General features: G+C 42.2%; 1 protein-coding gene across 1 annotated transcript; it reads right to left on the bottom strand.

The window, feature by feature from the left end:
* Positions 1-16,422: 16,422 nt before the first annotated feature.
* LOC148390701 (PAK4-inhibitor inka2-like) lies at positions 16,423-20,798 on the bottom strand. The gene is made up of 4 exons (XM_088389205.1): positions 20,694-20,798; positions 20,555-20,614; positions 18,316-18,523; positions 16,423-17,620 (listed from the first exon to the last, which is right to left on the bottom strand). Exons 3-4 carry the CDS (start codon positions 18,316-18,318, stop codon positions 16,637-16,639), a joined length of 987 nt encoding a protein of 328 aa, XP_088245331.1. The 5' UTR covers positions 18,319-18,523; positions 20,555-20,614; positions 20,694-20,798; the 3' UTR covers positions 16,423-16,636.
* Between the last annotated feature and the right edge of the window lie 257 nt (positions 20,799-21,055).

The raw sequence follows: 21,055 nt of genomic DNA on the forward strand, positions 1-21,055 counted from the left end.
ACTGTGTTTTCACTTTTCACCCTTCAGGGTCACCCCCATTCTCAGACCTGTCAGTGACACGACGAATAAATGAAGCCTAATGCTTTGCCCCCCCGGTCCTCCCAGTCCGGGTTATTAACGCATCATTATGTCGCATGTCTACAGTGCCTAAACACACAACTGATAATCAAGCAGCCGCTGCGCTTTTATCGGTGAAGAGGAAGAGCAGATGAATAGACAAATACACAGCCATTGATTAGTCTTTCTTTCAACATGCTTATAAATAATCTCTACAGAAAGAAATGCAACAAATACTGAAAGGCCTTCCTCATCAGGGATGAGAGCGCTGTTCTGTCTTCAAGGATGCACTGAATGGACTCCAGCCTAGTCTTTTGAGGACATAATTACTCAGCAGCCCTCCATGTTGGAAGGGCTGTATGCACTACTTACATAGATTGGACATGATGGACATTTCCTTCAATGGAAGTTCTTGTCTGTCTGGTGAGCTATCTGGAGAGAAGATGCACAGTGATAAATGACCAGGACTGAATTTGAATGGGATGGGAATGCAGATTTTCTGAATAACTGGGGTGCATTTAGTTGATGTAGTGGGATTTCTGTGTTTGCAGAGTATAGAATGCCTTTTGAAATTCATATACGAGGAAAGCGTCAGTGCGTCAACAATAATGTACTTGTGTTTTTGGAGTGATGCCCTGCGGCTATATCACTAAGTGATCTGTTAGATTACAAAGCACAACCAGTTTTGTGCATGATACTTCTCAGTTTGGGAATTCCAGGTGGAGTCTTTTGATGTGTTACAGTTTCAGTGTGCGTGTCCGTACTTGTCTGAGTTGCATAAACAACCTCGGTCTTGTTCAGCGTATTTCTTCCTACCTTTGTGGCCTTCCATCTGCTCTTGTTTGTCTGAAGTCGCTCTGCTTACTTGGCAAACATGCTCTGTTTTCTCGAGTGACTTTTTGTCACCCTGTCACACTCCTGCCCTGACCCTCACACACACACACACGCACACGCACACGCACACGCACACGCACACGCACACGCACGCACACACACACACACACACACACACACTTGTCTAACATGTGCAAGATGACGTTTTGCTACAAAAAAGCAAGCGTGCCAAATTGATGGATGGACGTATGGATGGACGGATGGATGGATTGGAGGGCTATTGAGGGTGGGAGTGGGGGGATACAAATGTGTATATAAAAGCCAGTAAAAATGTCTTGATGTTTGTAGCATCTGCCTGATCTGTTCTTCACATTGATGTCTATGTGTGGAGCTGCAGGGGCCTGGCACCCATCACACACAGGAAACAGGCCCTGGCGCTTAAGACACAGGAAGTGCAGTACACACAGGAAACAGTGCCTCAACGTTTCGTGCACGTCTCACTCCTCCATCCCACTGCCTCCATCCTAAAAGAGGTCCGCGGGGCTATCCGCCACACGGCACATCTGACAAACTGCTTCATTTCTCAACAGTGCTTCCAGTCTCACTCACCCAACATCCCCGGAGCCAAATCTGGTGTTTGGGTCTCTGGGTTCAACTCTGAGGTCAAAACGGAATGATCAAGACTTTGAAGATTAATACGCAAGCACCATATGTTTCTTCTTCAGGCGTGGTAACCTAGCTAAAAACTTGGAAGCTCCGCTAATGTCAGTTAAATTCAAAACAAATCAATAATTCTTAATATGGCTCACAGACTAATTGATGCTCACAATCAAAATTGCCTGTAATACAAAAAAACTGCTGTTTGGTTCACCCATAGAAGACAAGATCTGATAAAAAAAAAAAAGTGATAGATGTGAAAAAGTGAGGGTGAGTCATCGTATCTGATGAGACTTCTTTGATTTGCGTGTGCTTCATAAGAAAAGATGGATGAGGCGTTTCATGTGAGGGAAGATCAGCCAATTGTTCTGACACTTGGAGCTGCCACTTAATTGAAAACCGACTCCCGGACTTTCTGCCCCGTCTGCCCTCATCGGCTCTCCTGAGATGGGGGGTGCGACCTCTTTGGCCCAGCCCCGATGACCTCGCGTCGGGGCCAGCTCGCATGATTGATACTCACCTGGCTTTCATTAGTTGTCAATCAACACGCTCCTCACTCAGGCCAGGGAATAAATCTGAGCAGTTCATGGATTTTAATACGACGAATACTAAAGCTATGGTCATCATGATCATATGGCTTTCCATAAGTAAAATATAGTTTCCAAATGTCTAAAAGGATTTCGATCATTGCGCAAGGTTTCTCTTCCTTCTACCTGAAGCTGTCAAATGATCGGTTCTCCTAAAAGCTCCTCATCTGTTGCTGTATTTTGTTACTCCAAACTGCCTTAGCTAACATGTGTTCAGAACAGCATACAGATGGACCCATGAGCTGTATGAATAGGAATGATCGAGACGATTACACACACACACACACACACACACACACACACACACACACACACACACACACATACACAAACACTGGAAAAAGTGTGCGGTCGCAAGTCTCCCGAGTGCTCATTTTTCCACATGTTGAATGTTGAATTTGCTCCACTCGCAGCACGTTTTATGGCAATGACAGTAGCCGAATGTAAATCAGTGCTCACGGCGAGCGATCAAGCGTGTCCACTCTGACCTTCCACTGCGCGTCAAGTTATTCCACGCAGCACCTCACAGCAGTGACCACTGGGGCTCCCAGCGTCTGCACGGCTCGTTGATCTCCACGGGCCTAATGAGCCAAGAAGGAAAGAAGCGGTCTTAACAGGGCCATTACACTCCCAACAAGACTTTGGCTTTACACCCTGGCAATATAACACGCCTTAAAAAATCACCCCGTGAAGCCTTGATCTCTCAGTTTTAAATAAGTCAACATGGAAATGGAACCTTGCGGGGCGGCATATAAACATATTTGATAGACAGCCGCGAAGGACAACCGACCGCAAATGAATGAATGATGACGGCGGGTTCAAGGTATTCACTGTCCAAATAAAAGCTTAGCACAAGTTAGAAGCATTAAACAGAGCATGATTATCTAGCTTGCTAAGCAGTTGTACCTAATAAAATGGCCTGTGAGTACCTTTTGTCCAAACTGGGCTATATTTACTCATCAAGACTAAAAGAAGAGAGAACAACACACCTTTCATTAGTAACACAGTGGGTGCCAGATGAAGGCGGGTCAGGCGGGCCCTTGGGGGGCCCTAAATCAAAAGGTTAACTGCCCTGCAAAGTGCTGTATGTCATAAAAGTGGGCATTGTTAGGAAAATGTCACCATTGTTTTCTAAAACTGTCACGATGCTTGCATTCCCCCCCCCCGGGTAGATATTTGTGGAACCAGATTTGTTGAATTAGGACCAGCAGCATTTCAAATATTGCATTATGATTTCCTGCAATAAGCAGAACTCATCTCACTGGGAAAGCCATCAGTATATTGTCCAATCTTGTTTCAAATATAAAATGGTCAAATTATAAGACCTCAACTTCGGAAGGCAAATCCTGCCAAGTGAAGCAAATTAGAGAGTGTGAGTATCGGAGGAACTGATTTAAAGTGCAGCCTGTCACATCCTCTGGTTGAGTATGTTGTGGTATGCGGTGGGTATGAGGAAAGTGCCTCCCCTGGGAAATATTGTGTTACAGCTGCTGCTTTTTAGATCACAACCGGGATTCTGCAATGTTGCTTTGGATCAGCAGCGGATCAGGCAGGGCGAGTACTGAGGTCACATTTGGATAACGTTCCCTTCCTCGCTTTCCTGCCAGTATTTGGATCGTACCGCACGCGTCAACATGTACTGACTTGTTTGCATTTACTGTGATTTCAAAAGTTAAATTACACTATAGTTTTGTTCCTCAGCATACAGATTTTTTTCCCCGTATTTTAAAATATTTTTCTGCCATGCATTAAATCATAATTATTTTAGGGAGAATTTTTAGGCTTTAATAGTTACCCCCCCCATGTAATTCAATGGGTGTCTCATAATATGCAAATTCTGACGATTTAAGGGTCCCAATTGTCATGTTCGACTGTATAGTAAATCAACAAGTTGATTGATCCATCTGATTGAATCTGCTAACTCTGAAGTGACTTGACAAACTAAAACAACATTCCACAACTTTGGCAACCTCTAATTCAATCTGCAAACCAAGTTGATGAGTTTAGTTTTGGGTTCTGAGCAGAGACAAAAAGGGAGGTGCAGTAGCTGCGCGGTGATACCTCGCATGCTTGCTTTGAGCCGAGAGTCGTTTCCTGCTTTTGCAGGAAACTCTCATATTGGAAACAGATTTCCTGCAACGCGTGATTGAAGCCAAAGTCCGAGTGAGAGCGGCCCGCACGTACAAACAGATGAAGGCCTTTAGGGAGACAGCACCCCCCCCCCCCCTTCTAGAGTTAAATGCTGTTTCCTTCATTATTTGTGCACTTTTACAAGTCCATATTTTCTCTCCTGCTTTTCCTCCTCCTCACTCAGGGCTTCATGTTTCACTGTTTGGCTTTACAAATGTCAACATGCCTGGGCGGAGGAGGTCTACCAGCCACGTTGGTATACAGCAAAAAAAAAAAAAAACGAGCAGCGTCTCGGTGAGATCGACTAGCTGGGGCCCAAACGTAAATACGCCATGCGACACACACTCACACTCGCTTTTAAACACTCAAGGGGAGGAAGTTATCGTCTACGTGTCACCGTACAAGCAGACGCTCATCTGTTGAGTGTATAAAAGTGTCAGGAGAAAGCCCGGGTGACCCTGGACTCAACCCAAACAGATTTTGCGCCGAGCGCAACTTGCAGAAAGACACATGTCGGGCATCTGCACATGCAGGAACAAGGATGCATTCTTTAGGACTTCCTTATTTGTATTGCTAAGACCTGAAGGCAGAACGTGCATGCCTCAACTTCATCTGTGAGTTCTCGCTGAATTTTTAATCAGTTTCGCCATTAGGGAAACGTAAGTGGCTTGAAGCAACACAACTCTCATCGCCACGCAGAGCAGCTGCAGGTACATCAGCCGGTAGCCTCGACCATCTCTCACAGGGGCTGTAAAGCCGGGATTACCATGGTGATAACCTTCAGGTCAAAGGAAGTGTGCCAGGGCCGGCCGGGACCCCCCACACTGCAAGCAGCGCATGGAAATGAAGCCATCTAATTTGATATTAGACATCTGCCTGCATCAATTCCATGTGCAGGGTCTGCTTTGAAATCATCTGCGACTCAATTGAGGAGAAATGAAAATAGATCGGGGGATGATTTCAAAATTGCATTCCTCATCTTGCACCCCCCCACTCTTTGTCCTAATGTGTTGGTGGGCCTCATCTTACCTTCCAGGTGGAGGTATCCTAGCAACCTGGCATGAGCTGTTCCTGCAGGCAGATACGGGTACGCACAACATCCGCCTTCCCTCGCATTTCAATTAATCAAAACATCATCTGTTTTTCCTACCGGGCTATGTTTTAATTAAACACACTCCTCGTGATGTCCCCATGTTGCTACACGTGCAACAAGCCACTGAGGACAGACAGAAACTGTGCCAAAGACTATGAAAAGGGAAAGAAAAGTTTTCCATGTACTATGTCGTGCGTTGTTTTGGAATCATATTTTACTCCAAGGAGAAGGACGCTGCCAAAGGACATTTCTGGACAGTTTCAGTGCCTGTGACCTTAAGCAGGGAGAGAACGTCCTCTCCATGTTCCTGGAGCTTCCTCAAGTGCTGACTTATCAGCTGTGGCTTATCAGAACATTTTGGGTGTTTTCTGGTCATTTTTTATTGTGGTGAACGATTTGTGAGACACTTTATACAAGCACTTAACCTGATTATTTGTTACACTGTGGAAGCAAAAGCTTCAGGTACTTTCCTGATTGGCTAATAGAATAAAATATCAAGTGTAAATATTGGACAGTTTTTTTATTTTTATTTTACGATTGCCTGCCCTGACCGTTGGATGATTTGTCTTGGCAAAGGCTCGCTGATTAAAATGGGAGAGGAATAGAACACGCCGGATTGTCAAATTGGCTCTGTGGCATGCACAGGCTGAATTTTTAGGGTCGGAAATGCTTTATGTCAAATTTCCATTTACTGCTTTGAATGTGTGTGACTTTTTACCGCACTTCCTATTTTCATTCCTTGTCTTTATCCCACCAAGCCATCTTTCTTTCCATCATGTTGATAGCGCATCGAGTTGATCTAATTATACAACCGATGTTGGTGAAAGCACTTGGGAGGTGAGACTGCTGCACGGAGCATTCTAGCACCTTTTAGCTAACACCTGTAATGAGGTGTTTGCAAGTTGCACCTGGGTCGCGTCCATTGCGTTTTTTGATGAATAGATTTAATCAGACTGGCTTTTAACGTGCATTGTTGTTCCCTTGAGTTAAGCTATTTTTAGCTATTAAGATCCAATTTGGGACAAATGTTACATCTTTGGCAGAGGTCGTCATTCTCCGAGTGAGTGTAGCATTTTAATTTGCATTGATTTAGTAAATGCCATTGCATCGGCCTGGCCTGGACTATTCTCTAATGAATTAGTGAGAGGTAGAGCAGGCTTTTTTTTTTTTTTTTTTTCCAATCTGCTGCCAATTATCTGGATTGTGCAGGGCCCGCAGTGTGAAGGCGATTACCTCACGGCACACCATGAGGTGTGAGAAAACACGGAAATGCTGAAACAGGACACTGTTCAGATGAGCTGGAGAACATCTGAGATTCACTCAAGAAAATTAGAATTGAGGCTAGCTTGTTTCCCAGATGATGGTGCCAAAGTGGGTTTTACAAAGAATGCTGAAGGTTCATTAGGAGTTTGGGGTGGAGGAAGCAAACACTTCTAATTAAGTTTAGGCCAGATTCGATTTAAGTCAGAGGAGAAACATTTCCTCCAGTAACTGTTTGAAAAAGTTGTCTTCATGCAATTTTCAAAGTGTCTTAAACAGAATAAGCAGATGTAGTTTTATGATCCCTCTAATACTTTGTGATTAGCTTGTGCTATGGGTGTGTTAACTCAAATTTTTTTCCTCCCAGATTTGCTCATAAAATGGTCAGGGCAGGCAATCGTAAAATAAAAATAAAAAAACTGTCCAATATTTACACTTGATATTTTATTCTATTAGCCAATCAGGAAAGTAGCTGAAGCTTTTGCTTCCACAGTGTAACAAATAATCGGGTTAAGTGCTTGTATAAAGTGTCTCACAAATCGTTCACCACAATAAAAAATGACCAGAAAACACCCAAAATGTTCTGATAAGCCACAGCTGATAAGTCACCATGCTCCATATATGGCCCTTGCCGAGAAAGTGAAGCCATTCCGCGTCTCCCTCGCAGTTGTTTGGACAAGTTGCTGTAAACGTCTTCCCATAGGGAGGACTAGTCAAAATTAACTGCGCTCTTTAAAGTCAACAGCTCCCATTGCCTTTCTGCCTTTCTCCTTATATAGCCTCAAATTGCTCATTTTGTTTGGCTGCAGCGTTACATTTCCCGCAGGGGTGGTGGACGGTGGGTGAACCCCTCAGAGAGGACACCACCAGAGGCAGACGAGGTCACTGGCTGCAGGCGCCTTTTAGCAGTAATGGATCCCCTCTTTGTTTTTGTGAGAGCCCCTTTGTTTTTGACTCTCAATATTGTCACACTCTTCTCTGAAATGATCAGCAGCACATTGTGCAGCCACATAGAGGAACGGTCTGTCACGGGTGACCCTTATTGATCTTACGCCAGCTACCGTGACATCTGCTCAGCACAAATTGAGAAGTTTCATGTACAAATGTCGGCTACTCATTGTGCTGGGCTGTTGTAAAACTAATTCTGTCACTGGTTGTTAACAAGGCTGCTTTGTTTAATGGCCCGAGCACCATAAACAGGACACGGTCAGACTTGGCCATGTCAGTAGAAGTTTAGCAAATATGACACGTGATCCTTTAAAAATTTAATTTTTCACAATGTTGTCATCTTGATGTAAATAAAATCAATATATATTTTTTACAAGGCTATCTAGATTTGCCCAAAGGGTCAAGAGGAGCCACGCTTCCTGTCCCCCGGCTCACGGATACGCCTCCGACTGTTTTACTGGTTCTCTCCTTCTTCCGATTTATCATCTCAGCCATTGATGTAGCCTCTTGCAGAAACCATTAAAGACCAAAGAGTATCACCCCAAACCAGATGTTTGGCCCTAACCAAGTGCAATGTGGCAGCCATGCATACAAAGTCCACGACAGACTGATGAGCTGATCATAAAGCAGTGCACCTATAAGACGCCTGTTTTTAATTTGAACAAGCCTATCATCACACAGGATACGGTACATTACAAACTGAGATATGAGGTGAGTGATGTTAGGTCTCTGGTGAAAAAACATCTTCATTCCCCCTTTTTGTATATGATGGAATGCACCCCAAAGACTTAGAAACTCACAATTGACAATAAAACACATTGAAAAATGTAAAGTCCAACAGTTCACTTGTCAGGCAAAATAGATTTTTTTTTTCATGATTCGTTGGACATGTCATGCAAGAAAACTCATCTTTCCGTCACAGCCCATCTAGCTCCTTCTCTTTACTTGGCTGAGGCATTCTTTTATTATTTTTTTTCTTCCTAGATTCGTGGATAAACGATCATCTATAAATGTATTGAATGTTTAGATTCTTTTTGTGGGAATGCACTGTCAGCAATTTCCATGTGGGCAATCATTTTAAATCTCAAATATATCTCTATACGTATGTACCACCATTTGAGGACAATGACAGCATAAAGCATAGTTCATATAGTATGTAATTTAGCTGTCAGAGGCGAGAATGCACAGGCTGTTTGGAGTTATTTTAAGGTCTGGCGAGCTTTTCTTGCATGCAACTTTAGGTTTGATGGTCCCTAGAGGAAATGCAGACTGAGTGTGGCGTCTGCTACGGCCAGATGGAGCTCCTGCACAACCAGGATGAAGAATTTCGGGGGGTAGATGTGATGGCCTGTGCTCTGTTACGGTTGGCAAGTTTCTGTTACCAATCAGATTTGGAAAGCAACGAAAACGACAATTTTCTCCTAAGTGGAATTTTGCCCTCTTTGTTTGCAGGAAATATTTTTCTGACTCGGCTTGAGGGGAAAAGGATATAAATACTTTGAAAACCCTCAGCTGTGAAACTCCTATGATAAACCATAATTACGTCACTATTTCATATCTGGAAGGCGAGTGTAACTTTTTTTCCTCAGAATGGAAATTTGAGATTTAAGGAAAAAGTAACCACAAATTCAACAGAAATATAAAGAGTTGCTAACAATATTATCGAAACCAAAAAGTATTGCTTTATCTTGGGGCTTCCAGTAGAGCTGTATTGTCAATAGTCTAAAGTCAAACATCCCAGAAGTTCAAGATAAAAAGATAAAATACGCCTTTAATGTTGGAAACGGAGTCATTCCTGGCACCCCCACACAATATCTGCCTATTGCTCACGTTTTTATTCAACAAGATAATCCTGCCTGAAATCAAACACAACTGGACAATCCAAAAAAAAAAAAAAAATCCAGTCAGCTAATTACATTCATGTTAGTCCTCTCTCATAAATTTCTTTGCCAAGCTACAGCAATAATTCAACAAAACTGCGCACGTAATCATATTTAGCATAGCACAGTGCGTCATCACGGTTAGCTCGGAATGACCAGTTATCTTTTCAATACTTTTCATCCCTCATTGATGTGGCCTCTGTCCACCACATTGGCTTCACTTGAGGTTTTCCTGTTTGTATCTTTGCACTGTTCCCACCAGTAGAAGCATCAACACACACTGTAAATCATTTATATATAGATGTGTAAACCTCAAGTATGGTTTGAGTGCTTTCATTTCTATTTAGTTTGAATGAGGTGAAAGTTAAATCTCAATAATGATCATGTATATACAACTTTTCCATGTTAGGAGTTCTCTATCCTGTGTTTGAGAGAAAATACAAATCACCTCAATAATAATTTGGCAGAATCTTTTGTAGGGTACCTAATGCTGTAACTTGGAGTGTATCATTTGGATATGTAAAGACATCTGTGTGACACCATTGTGTTTGGGGGCGGGGCAAGTGGCTGCTGACTAGTCACGAGGGTGCAACGAGGTGACAGAACTCTACAATGAAGTCATTACACAACATGGGGAGCTTTAGATGTAACATCTAAAACTTGTGTTCACAATATGGCTACAAAAGTAGGTCAACATCAGTCATTTACATCCAGAACATAAAATGTCATAATTCGTGGGCTTGTTTGGTGGCTTTTTTTTTTCCCGTTCGATGATGACAGCGATAAAATTTTAACCAAAGTAACGGTGACAATAACCGCACCGAAAAGGTAAATACTTCACTCTAGCCATCCTTCCTCATGTGACAGGCACCATTAACGTGTCAGATCAGTTTCTTTAGTCAGATGAGACCAATCAGCAGACAAAAGTCACTTTGTGTTTCTTTCCATTTATTTCTGACCCTAATAGCTAAGCACAAGATCAATTGGAGATGGACCGTGTCCACTTTTTGGAAAAATCACAGCAAATACAGATGGCATGTAACACTACAGTGGAATATCCATAAATCATTGTAATAATATAAAATTGTCCATGCATATGCACAATAAATATAAAAAGTCCACACATGACCAACTCATGACTGACATGTCGCCCAGACTTGTAAACACGAGCCAACGATAGAGGTAATGAAATCCTGGATGGCCTTAAACTCCAAGCCAGACATTTTATTGTAGGTCCCAAAAAGTCAAAAGGACGTCTGGTAGTACTAGAGCTACTAAAAGTATTAGTCGAGACAAAGTGCACACTGTTTTCGGCGTGTTAAAAAAAATGTTGAGGTCGGGTTCGACACTCAAGATTTAATATTTGACCCAATCAGCGCTGGTCAGCCGCTCATGCATGGAGCATTTAGAACCGACAGCTGTGTTTAAAATCAATAGTCGTCCAGGTGCTGTGGAGAAGACCATCTGGTGCTTGCTAGCAAGCCCACCTCCACGGGGCTTTATTGACACAGAGGACCATGAGCAGCTTGCACCTCGCTACCAGACAGAAACTTTTACCTTCACTAAAATCACATGCTGCAGTGGAGGCTTTGGTTGCTGCTGGTAGTCAGGCAGCATCAATCAGCATTAGGAGAGGGAATATATTTTTAAAGTTGGAATTCGGGATACTGATTTAAATTTGAAATAAAATGCATTCATTTGTTGAAGTAATGTATTATTTTTTTTTACTTAGGTTGTTTATATTTTACTGTTAACCTCTTTTTATATCCGTGTGACAAAGACTCAAAGTTCTTTCACAGTTGGTTATTCACAATAAATGTTATTGAGCATTTTATTCAATTTACATATATAGCTGTTTTAGTAATGCCAGTAACATTTTGCCATTTCTTGATTGTATTTATTTATTATTCATTTATTTATTTTATTTTAATTTTATGATTGTATTTATTTATTATTCATTTATTTATTTTATTTTAATTTTATTTATTTTTAGCTCTGTGGAGCAGTTTTTCCATCTTTCACTGTTGGTCATATGACATAAAAAGAATGTTTAAACAATTGGAATTTGCCAACGCGATGGCTGTTTGAAGTTCTTAATGTATTGCCACACAATGGTGGAAGCGTTTCAGAAGAAGCTTAATCATGATGACTCATGAACATCTGCTTTTAATATCTGGATTGGGGCCACGTTGGTGAAACTGATCCAAGATGCTTCAAACAAGGTTAACAGTGAGGTTAATTCTTTAAAATCACACCACACTTTGTTCATTCTGTCGTTTTGAAGAAGCGAGGGCACACACACACAGTTTGTGGGCTATCATTAGATAGATTATAATGTGTGTGACCCTCAATCTCTTTTTTCTAGGCATTTTTTGTATTTACACTCAGCCGGCTGGCTCTGGTATTCATCAAGACAAGAGTCGGTCAAACATGCTTCCAAATGATCCATAGACACACGCAGCGTGAGAACGTCGCATGAAGAAGACAAACCAATAGTGTCTCTGTGGGGGGGCTGACCCAGTTGAGATGCAAATGGTTCAGAGTGAAGAAGAGACGGGGGATGGGAACAGGAAGTGAGGATGCGAGGACGCAAGAGACGGAGATCTTTGAGGGCATCTTCCAGACGAGAAGGACGCCATTGTCCCCGAGATCTCGTGTGGGGGACATCATGCCGAGAAGCCTCACAGGAAGTGGGCTTATCAAGGTCACCTCGCTGACCTCAGCTTCCTGCCTGACAGAATGAGCGACTGTGCGGGCTCACAAGCTTTGCTGTGTGACTTGAGTCGCTCTCACGTCCTTAAATTCCCGCTTGGTCACTCGCATGTGTGGCCAATATCCGTCCGATTGCATCATCTCATCCACGGCAGATGTTTTCCTAGCATTGCTTCTATTCGTCATGCTGGGAACTACAGTTTACTTCAGTGTCCATCTTTTTACCTCGATACTCGGATTACCTAAAAATAATAATGCAAATTTATTTTCCCACTTTTAATAATGGGAATTTTCTGAGTCACGATGGCAATTCCTCCCTTCGCAGGAATGGAGTCTTTTGGGTTTTCCACACAGCTCACACTGACGGTAACATTTCGTAAATATATTTTTATCAAGAGGGTAAGCCAGAAATTTCTTATCTGGTTTCCGTTTCGATTTCTTTAAACCTATCTTGTTTGTCTGCTTAACCACAGAGGATGAATAATCTGTATGCGCTTTTTATGCCCGAGTAGTTTTTCTGTGCAACAAGGGAGTATGAGCTTCTCCAACTGTGGTTATTTATAGGGTGAGGGATTTTTATTGGAAATGCAGTCAGACAAAAAAATTTGAGAGGGGAAGTACAAATTTTCAGTTATTACAATTTGGGATGTTGGATTGAAGCGTCAGAGCTAAGGCCTTGTTGGTTACAAACCGACAACATACATACATACATATATGTCCCTTAATTATTATTTGCCCATCTTAACATTCACCCTAAAATCATTAAGTAGCCTTCCACCTAGACAAACAGCACTTTCACATTTTAATTAATTGTGCTTCTTGAATCACGTTGTGCTTTCCTCCCCGCTCCAGAATGGTCCTATCAAGTCCTATCTGCCCACACAACGTTAAGCAGCACACACACAAACACACACATCCCCGACTTCTTCTCGCAACTGATTTTATCACCAGTGTAACTCAGGAATTACTCATAATGGATTTCCTTGGATATTCGTGGAGGAGTGTGGCCAAGGAAGAAGCCCTTACATTTTAGGATGCAGATCCAGGAAATAAGCCTTATCTCGAGCAACTTGAGTAGAATGCAGTAGAGGAGAGTCCCTATTTATTTATACATATTACATCATTCTCCAAGAAACTTGACGTAGCCTTCTCTAACAAATACAGTTTGGGTTTTTCACCTCAGAATTTTTTCAGCCACAAATACAGTTTGCCGCCAAAGAAACGGAACAGAATTTGTACAGAGGTGACACATTCCTTAAATTTCTATACATTTTTACATTAACGGGACAAGTAGGCTGCATTTGAAGGTAAATTCTTATTGGGTCATCTTCCTTTAAATGCAGTATAGTGACACTGAAACTCTTGTCATTCAGAACAAGGCAGGCTTTGCTCATGACTGACACCTATAGGACCGGAGTAAAAAAATCAACTGTAATTCACCAACATTTATTTATTCATTTTTTAATTTATTTATTTATTTATTTTATTTAATGAAAAACAAAACAGGTTTTGCAATGAGGTGCGCTCTAGGTCAAACCCTATCCTTCTCTTTCGTGCTTGTTCGGCCTTGGCTCTAGTTTATCTGTGGCGCACGAGCCAGACTCTCTCTCTCTTGCTCTCTCCCACAGTCGGCGTGTGTGATGCATCCTCTGAATGCAGTATTTGCACAGGGGAAAAGCTTACACAGCTTGGAAGGTCATCTTTGTGAGTGATGGCGTGTAGTGGAGAGAAAATTTTTATGAGGACACTTGGGAGAAAGTTGCCACTTTATGGGTTGTGACCACTTGTGTCTATTTTGAGTCAATGTAAACTAGGTGGCAATGTTTATGTGCATGAGGTAGAGAATATTTGTCTTTGCTAAAGAGAGTGTGTGTTTGACTTAGCCGGGCTGCTAGTGTGTGCTTGTGTGTGAAATTGTTAACACACACACAAGGCCAATTTGGTCACTTTACACTCGTGTCCTCTGACAACAGAGGCATGAAGGAATGCATTTTGTCTCATATGAGGTTTTGGCGCCTTAGTTTGTTTGACAAATTCTCTTTGTGGTGTTTGTTGTAAACAAACTCTGCCTTGCCTTTTTTTTTTTTTTTTTAGCTAGCTGGGGTCTTGTAATGATAAAGCACTTGAATACAATACCTGCAGAGACACAACATCTTATTTTTAGACAGTGGAATGAGCATTGCTGTTTTATGGGAAAGTTTATGCAGGAAACTAGAGGGAAAATAGCCTGAGGGCAATTGTTCTTTTTCCCCCCTCGTTATCTTTACTGTGTTTTTTTTCTTCACTGTTAGCCAACAGAGACGAGTCACGAATGAGGCTGTGCACAGGCCCGCGACACACAGTGACCCGCATGTGAGTGTATTGTGCTCACATATGACAAATATTAGCACCACATTCCACAGATGGATGTTTTCTCATGTTTTGAGATCTACAACTGATATGACTCAACTGAGAATACAGATACATAAGGGGAGATAGGGTAGATTATAATTTGAATTTGTTCTATTTTGCAAAAATATAGCTCATAATAGTCATTTTACATGACTGCAGGTGAGACTTCAGTTTGGAAAGCATCAGTGACTGATTCTGGATGGGTTTTGCTTTTTCACACAATTATTTCAGAAAGCTAAACAATCGTCAACAACCGCTACAAACCACAGTAATGAACATTTCTAATTTCCTCAATACTGAGCATCAACTTCTTGTATCCTTTCATTAACTCCAAAATGTTTACACTGACAAACCTAAAGAGGAAGTGCGTTGTGACCTCGAAGGCTCTATTTGACCATGAGAACCAAAGCAAAAAAAAAAAAAATGTCCTGAGATGTTTCTGGTGTGTCATGGCCGCTGTTATCCTTCCCATGAACCATGAGCTGCACTTCAAACTTGGGAGCAACTGCTTTGTTTAGATCTCAAGCACTCAAAAGACCCATAAAACACAAACAAATGAATGATCACAAGAAATACTTGGTAAGTTTCATTTCAATCTTAACAGGAGGTGGATATACTTTAGGCCATCAATTTGTTTTGCCTCCAATTCCTGGCATTTAAGCTAACAGAAAAACACACGCCATCAAAAAAAACAAAAAAAACCCATTCATCTTCATGTCAGCCAGCAGGCATAACAACCCCCGCAGTTCACTTCCTGTCTCAACTTCTGCTAGGTGCTCCGCTAATGTGGGGGTCATATATGTTTATGTACATGCATCATACTGTGTTCCCGTGGGCATGGAAATACGTTTAGCGTACTTTCTTGAAAATAACAAGCACAAAATCTTCCAAATCAGCCTTTTCTCTCCTACTTATGAATTCAATGCTCCACACTCACACGTCAAAACCTTTTCCTCAACAATCTGCTTCTATAACAGTTCTGAATACCAAAGTGTTGGCGTCATTGATGTTTATTTGGAACAAGTCAATTTGTTAGCTAACGCATCACATGAATCCTCCTCAGATGCTTCATCCCCCCCCCCCAGGAGTTAATGAGTGATTCTAAACTGGATGTGTTAATGCCAAATAGGGAGTGAGATAATCCTGAAAATGACTTTGGCATGCTGGCAGATGTGATGAGAGTTCGAGCAAACATGCTTAAGAGATGATTACAACTGCTGTGATGAGATTGAGGGCAGTAGAATCAATGAACAACAAATACCCGCAAAGCCTTTCAATTACCAGATTTGACTCTGTAGAATTGCATTTTGAAGAAAAAAAAAAGCAATCGTTTTTCTGACAACCGAGACGATTAAAAGAGAAAAATCTCAGTTTTTCCACGATGAGACAATGTGATGAAATGATGACATGATGTGTGAGCTAAGGAGCATGGGAATAATCTTCTCTTATCTCCATCTTGTCTGCCGCTATTTCTCCCCTGGACTAATAAAATAACACGGCAACGGCGAAGTGATCATTAGCTTATCTCGACGCCTTGTCTCAGCGCCTCCTCTCTAATCACACACGCGCCGTTCCATTAGTCCATGTACGACGCAAAGCCGGTGAGTCAAATAAAGTTAGTTAAATGAGGCAGAGTGACATCGAGCCTGATGCATGCCTCTCTTTGCCTTTCACCTCTCGCTGCATACACGCAAGGGAGATGACCTCAGTCAGCCTGGAGAACTTTTTTTAATAGTCCCATTGTCTGTTGAGCTGAAAGTTGCACTCAATGATTTTGTTAATTAGAAACAGGAGTTTTTCCCAACTTAGATGACAGTGTAGTAATTAATTTTTTTTTTACTGCATAAATATGATGGTAACAATGGAATAAGAAATTTGCACGTTTGATGCTTGTGATTTTTTTTTATTTGCAGTGTAGCAGTACAGTTTGTTCCTTCAACTCCTCTTGCACATACAATCCTTCACATAGGAGTCAATTCAATGCACATATGAGCACAGAGCATTTAAATAGGACTTCACTTGTTCAAGTTAAGTAAATAAATGTGAGAAACATGACAACAAATAAAAAAATAAAGTGACTGTGTGTGTCAGATGTAGCCAATGATGTCCTTGCATATGATTGGCTGCCTGCTCCCCGACTTCATGAGAGCGGCAAAGTGGTAAAAGTCTGTGTCCAGCTCGTGAATGGCTGAATAGGACTGGTGGAAAAAGGGGACCTTTGGCTCAGATGACACGACGGGACACGAGAGACGCTTAGGGGCGTTGGCTGATCTGCTGAGATGAGAGTCCGCGGACCTCAACCTCACTCTCTCCTCCACGGACTTTGACAAGCCGACGAGTTTCCTCCGCATGTTGCCCAAAAGGCTTCGTCCCAATCTGCGTCTGGGTTTTGGTTTGAGCTCGGGGGGATCGGGACAATCGGGTAGGTCCATCCAGTTCTGTACGAGGTCCGCAAAGCTGTTGTCTCCCAAAACCAGAGGTTGGCGGCTGCGTCCTCTGGTCAGCAAAGCGTTGGCCCAGTCCTCCGGGTCGCCCGCCTCGAAGGACGTCCACCTCTCCAGACAAGCGTCCGACGTCGATTTGGGCCTAACGCGCCCGCCTGCCGCTCTGTTGGTGCGGAGACAGGCCGAGGATGACACGCGTACGTTCCTCGTCCTCCTGAGGACCACCCCCTCGTCTTGCCACGACGCTTCAGAGTACCCGGAGTCAAAGTCCAAACTCTTGTGGCTACTGGGTGAGATGAAGCCCAGACGACTATTGCGGCCGTCGTCCTCGTAGTCATCCTCCTCCTCTTCCTCCAGAGGGGCGGCCAGGCAGCAGGCTGAGTCGTAGGTGCTGGCCGTGCTGGCGCTGGATATTCTGAGACGGGCACGCTGATCTCTGGGTCGGCAAGACAGCGGCACTGCGGACGGGTTGCCGACGGCAAAGACGGGGAGCTGTGTGTTGCTAGGAGGGCGAGTGTGTCTGCAAGCCACGGGACACGTCCTCCTTAGATGCTTCAGGTCTTGGAGAGATCTCATCATGTAGTCCATGTGCTCCCTCAAACACTCGCCGGACTCTCGGAGGCACAGCTAAGGAGTGACAAATAGCATGTTTAGACTGGTCACATGGTAATTTTTTTTTTTTTTTTTAAGACACTGAGCACTAGACTCTAGTTTATGCCTAATTGGACCTACTGAAGGGGTCTGGAAAATGTCAACGTCTGAGTGTAACACTTCTGCATATAATTGCTCATCTCTATTGTGAAGGTCAGTGATTAAAGGCAAAGCCAAAGTCCGTTCTTTGAGTTTGAATCTGGAATGATTCAAGGGGAAATCCAGACACGTGCACTCGTTTCTAACCAGTGTGCATTTCTCCAAAGTGAAAACATCTGCAGCATATCAAACGCGACTTTCGTGGATCTTAATTTAGCTCCAAAAATGAGTTTGTCTCTTTAAGAAAGTCGCCAGTGACAAACTAGGGCAAATTAATACCACAGTTTTCTCCTTGGGATACATTTCCAATTGGCTGGAATGTTGTGGCCCCACACTTCAAATGTGTGAGGTATCATGTGATGCTGCGTGCGTGCGTGCGTACGCGCGGGACAGTGGAGGCTGACTGGGGATGCCAAAAAGTGTGGAAGAGTATTTAACAGTCAGAAAAACGAGCTATAAAATAAAATTAAAAAATGGAACTTTTGCTCCATTATATGTACATTGCTGATAGCATCACTTTTGCTTTGCAGTGTTGCACAAAAGTTTGATATAAAGTGTAGAGGAAAACTTACCATATCGTTTCCTCCGCCTCAGGGGAACGCAAACGAGGCTGCAGTTTAAATCAGGAGCACCTTCCGCTGGAGTTTAAGTAGAACAAATTTTTTCCCATGTAGAAGTGAAAAGCAGAGTCCCGAATGCCGGTGTCTTCTCCAGTTGCTCGGCCGAGTGCAGATGTGCTGATGTGCGTGAAACCTTGCGTCTTGTTTTGGGTCTTTGCGCCTGGTGGGGCGAGCAGCCAATCAGAGACAAGGTCCGAACAGCCAATCGGCAATGCTCGCTCGCAAAGTAGCCAATCAGTGAAGAGTGCGCACGAAGCTCATTTGCGTAGCCCCATCAGAGTAAATCTGATTTAGCAAGTATTGACTAATCAAATTATGGGAGAAAATAATTTACTATAGTTTTACAACAGGTTTGTAGCAGAGCAACATTTTAATTTGCTCCTTTCTACTGATGATGCTAATGATCACAGTATGCAAATCCGACAGTTTTTTCAAAAAAATAGCTATGATTTTGTTGATGACAATTTTATTCAGTTATGTAGGTGTATCTAATAAAATACTTCACTGTCCAAAACGTTTAGATTATACAGTCCATCATGTGGAGGTGTATCATATGTCAAAACGACAAATCAGAATTTTGTATTTTTAAACGCACTTGGGCCCATTTGGGTCTCGGATGGTGTGAAGTCAGACAAAGGGTGGATAATCACAGCTGGGCACATCTAGATGAACAACCATTCACACTCAGTCACACCTACGGACAATTTTAAACCTTCAATGAGCCTATAAAATGGAATGTTTGCGGATTACCATTAGAAACACACGCAAGCACAGGGACGATATGCAAATTGGACTCAGGAATTTGAACCCAGAGCCTTCCAGTTGTGAAGTAAACTAATCTCCAATCAAAAAATTCCCAAATTTAATTGAACAAAAGACATTTTTTTTATGTTAGAAAATCTGTGTCAGTATTGTATGTATAAAATGGCAGCAGGACGATACACCGGTTAATTGTACCTACTGCCACCTAGCGGAAAGGCATTTCATATTTCAAGTTCATTGTGGCCGTGACTAAAGGCAACTAAACACTTGTACCCAAGTGTAAATGGAGACTTTTTTTTTAAATGTCTTCAATTAGATTGTGATATTAAATCACGACCTGGCCCGCCCTGCTGATTTTGTCCAAATGCCTCCTAAATAAAGCCCTTGTTGCAGTGGTGATGGTTCATTGTCAGTCAAGTATGTAGTAACAAATACCTCAATCTGCACATTAATGGTCTGTTGATCCCAAACTGTCGTTCGCACACTAGTCATCGCTTGACTCTTTATGCTGATGTGATGGGAGCACTTGGGCCACAGTGGCTGCCGTTCAAGTGCAGCATTAGCATGAAGCAGAAGATAAGGGTGATATGCCCTAACACATCTGCATCACCTTTGACCATCACTAAATTGAACATCACATTCTCAGCAAGTCACTTTGTGTTGCATTTACCTGCAAATTGCACTCATTCAATTAGTCACCGATCCGATATTTACATTGCAATGACTGCCTCCATGCAGATGCAACAGGACTCCATAACCACTTAAATTTGTAATGAATTTTTAAGATGAAAATCTAGTAATATGCTTAAATGTTATAAAAATTAAAGGTGGGGTCCCTCGAATTTTTTCCCTTTGTCCACACTTTGTCGAGGCAATGACAAAAATAGGTCAAGTACTTTTGTCCACAAGATGGCGCTCCAGGTAAGCCTGTGTAATGTCTCCAATGGTGGCTAAGATAGTAAATGATTTATGTTTGTCTATTTATTCACTTCACAAAAACCTGCATTTGAAGAGCGGGGTGAATATTTACAAATCCATTTTGAATTCAAATTAACCTGAAACGACTGTAGAATATTTTTACTGGACGGTCATCCTGCCATAATAAATTAGCAATTTCTACGTATATGTCAGATAAGTGAACAATTGCTAATTGTATTACAGTTTATATGCATCATCAACATTATACAATATAAAACTACAGAGTGCTACGTTTAAATACTAGAGTTATAATAATTTAAAAGCGTTTCATTTAATCAATTTACTACAATTCAGTGATTCAATAGCGTACAAATAGCAGCAGGTACTGAACGATCATCACGTTCGAATGCATTTCTTCAGTACTACAAACTTAAAAAAATGCCAACCCTATGCAAAAGGACCACTTTAAAAGAAAATAGCAGCTAATGATAAATTCTAAATTATGACTCACCAAGTCCGCTTTTCGAATAATTGCGCAGGTCGATCGGCACGTTCCAGCACTAGTAGTTGGCTTTATGAGATGAATAATTAGGTGCTTAATTAATCTAACTACAGCAAAGGGATTTGGGGTGAAAAGCGTATGCACTCACCTTGAGCTGCAAACAAACATTTCATTCTTCGCGCCGCCCTGTCAACTTCCGCGCATTTGCGGATGTGCAAAATTTATTGGTGCTCAGTGTCAAGCCAAAGATGACTGATGTGACAAGAGCATAAATCCACAACAGGTGGTTCGTAGGATATCTGTCACATAAGCAACCATGAATCTAATGGGCGAGGGTCAAGTGATCTCTACTTTATTTAAATTAAATCATATAATGACTTTGAAGCACGTTTACTAATAACCCCCCCCCAAAAAACCTTTCCTGGAATTAGATTTTTGTCTCTCATTAATCACTATATATTCAAGGAAGAATAATGGGAGAGAATGGGGAAGGGGGAAAAAAAGGAGTTG

The sequence above is a fragment of the Syngnathus floridae genome, chromosome 11, assembly GCF_059516105.1.
Source record: "Syngnathus floridae isolate MCC-2025c chromosome 11, RoL_Sflo_1.0, whole genome shotgun sequence".
NCBI lineage: Eukaryota > Metazoa > Chordata > Actinopteri > Syngnathiformes > Syngnathidae > Syngnathus > Syngnathus floridae.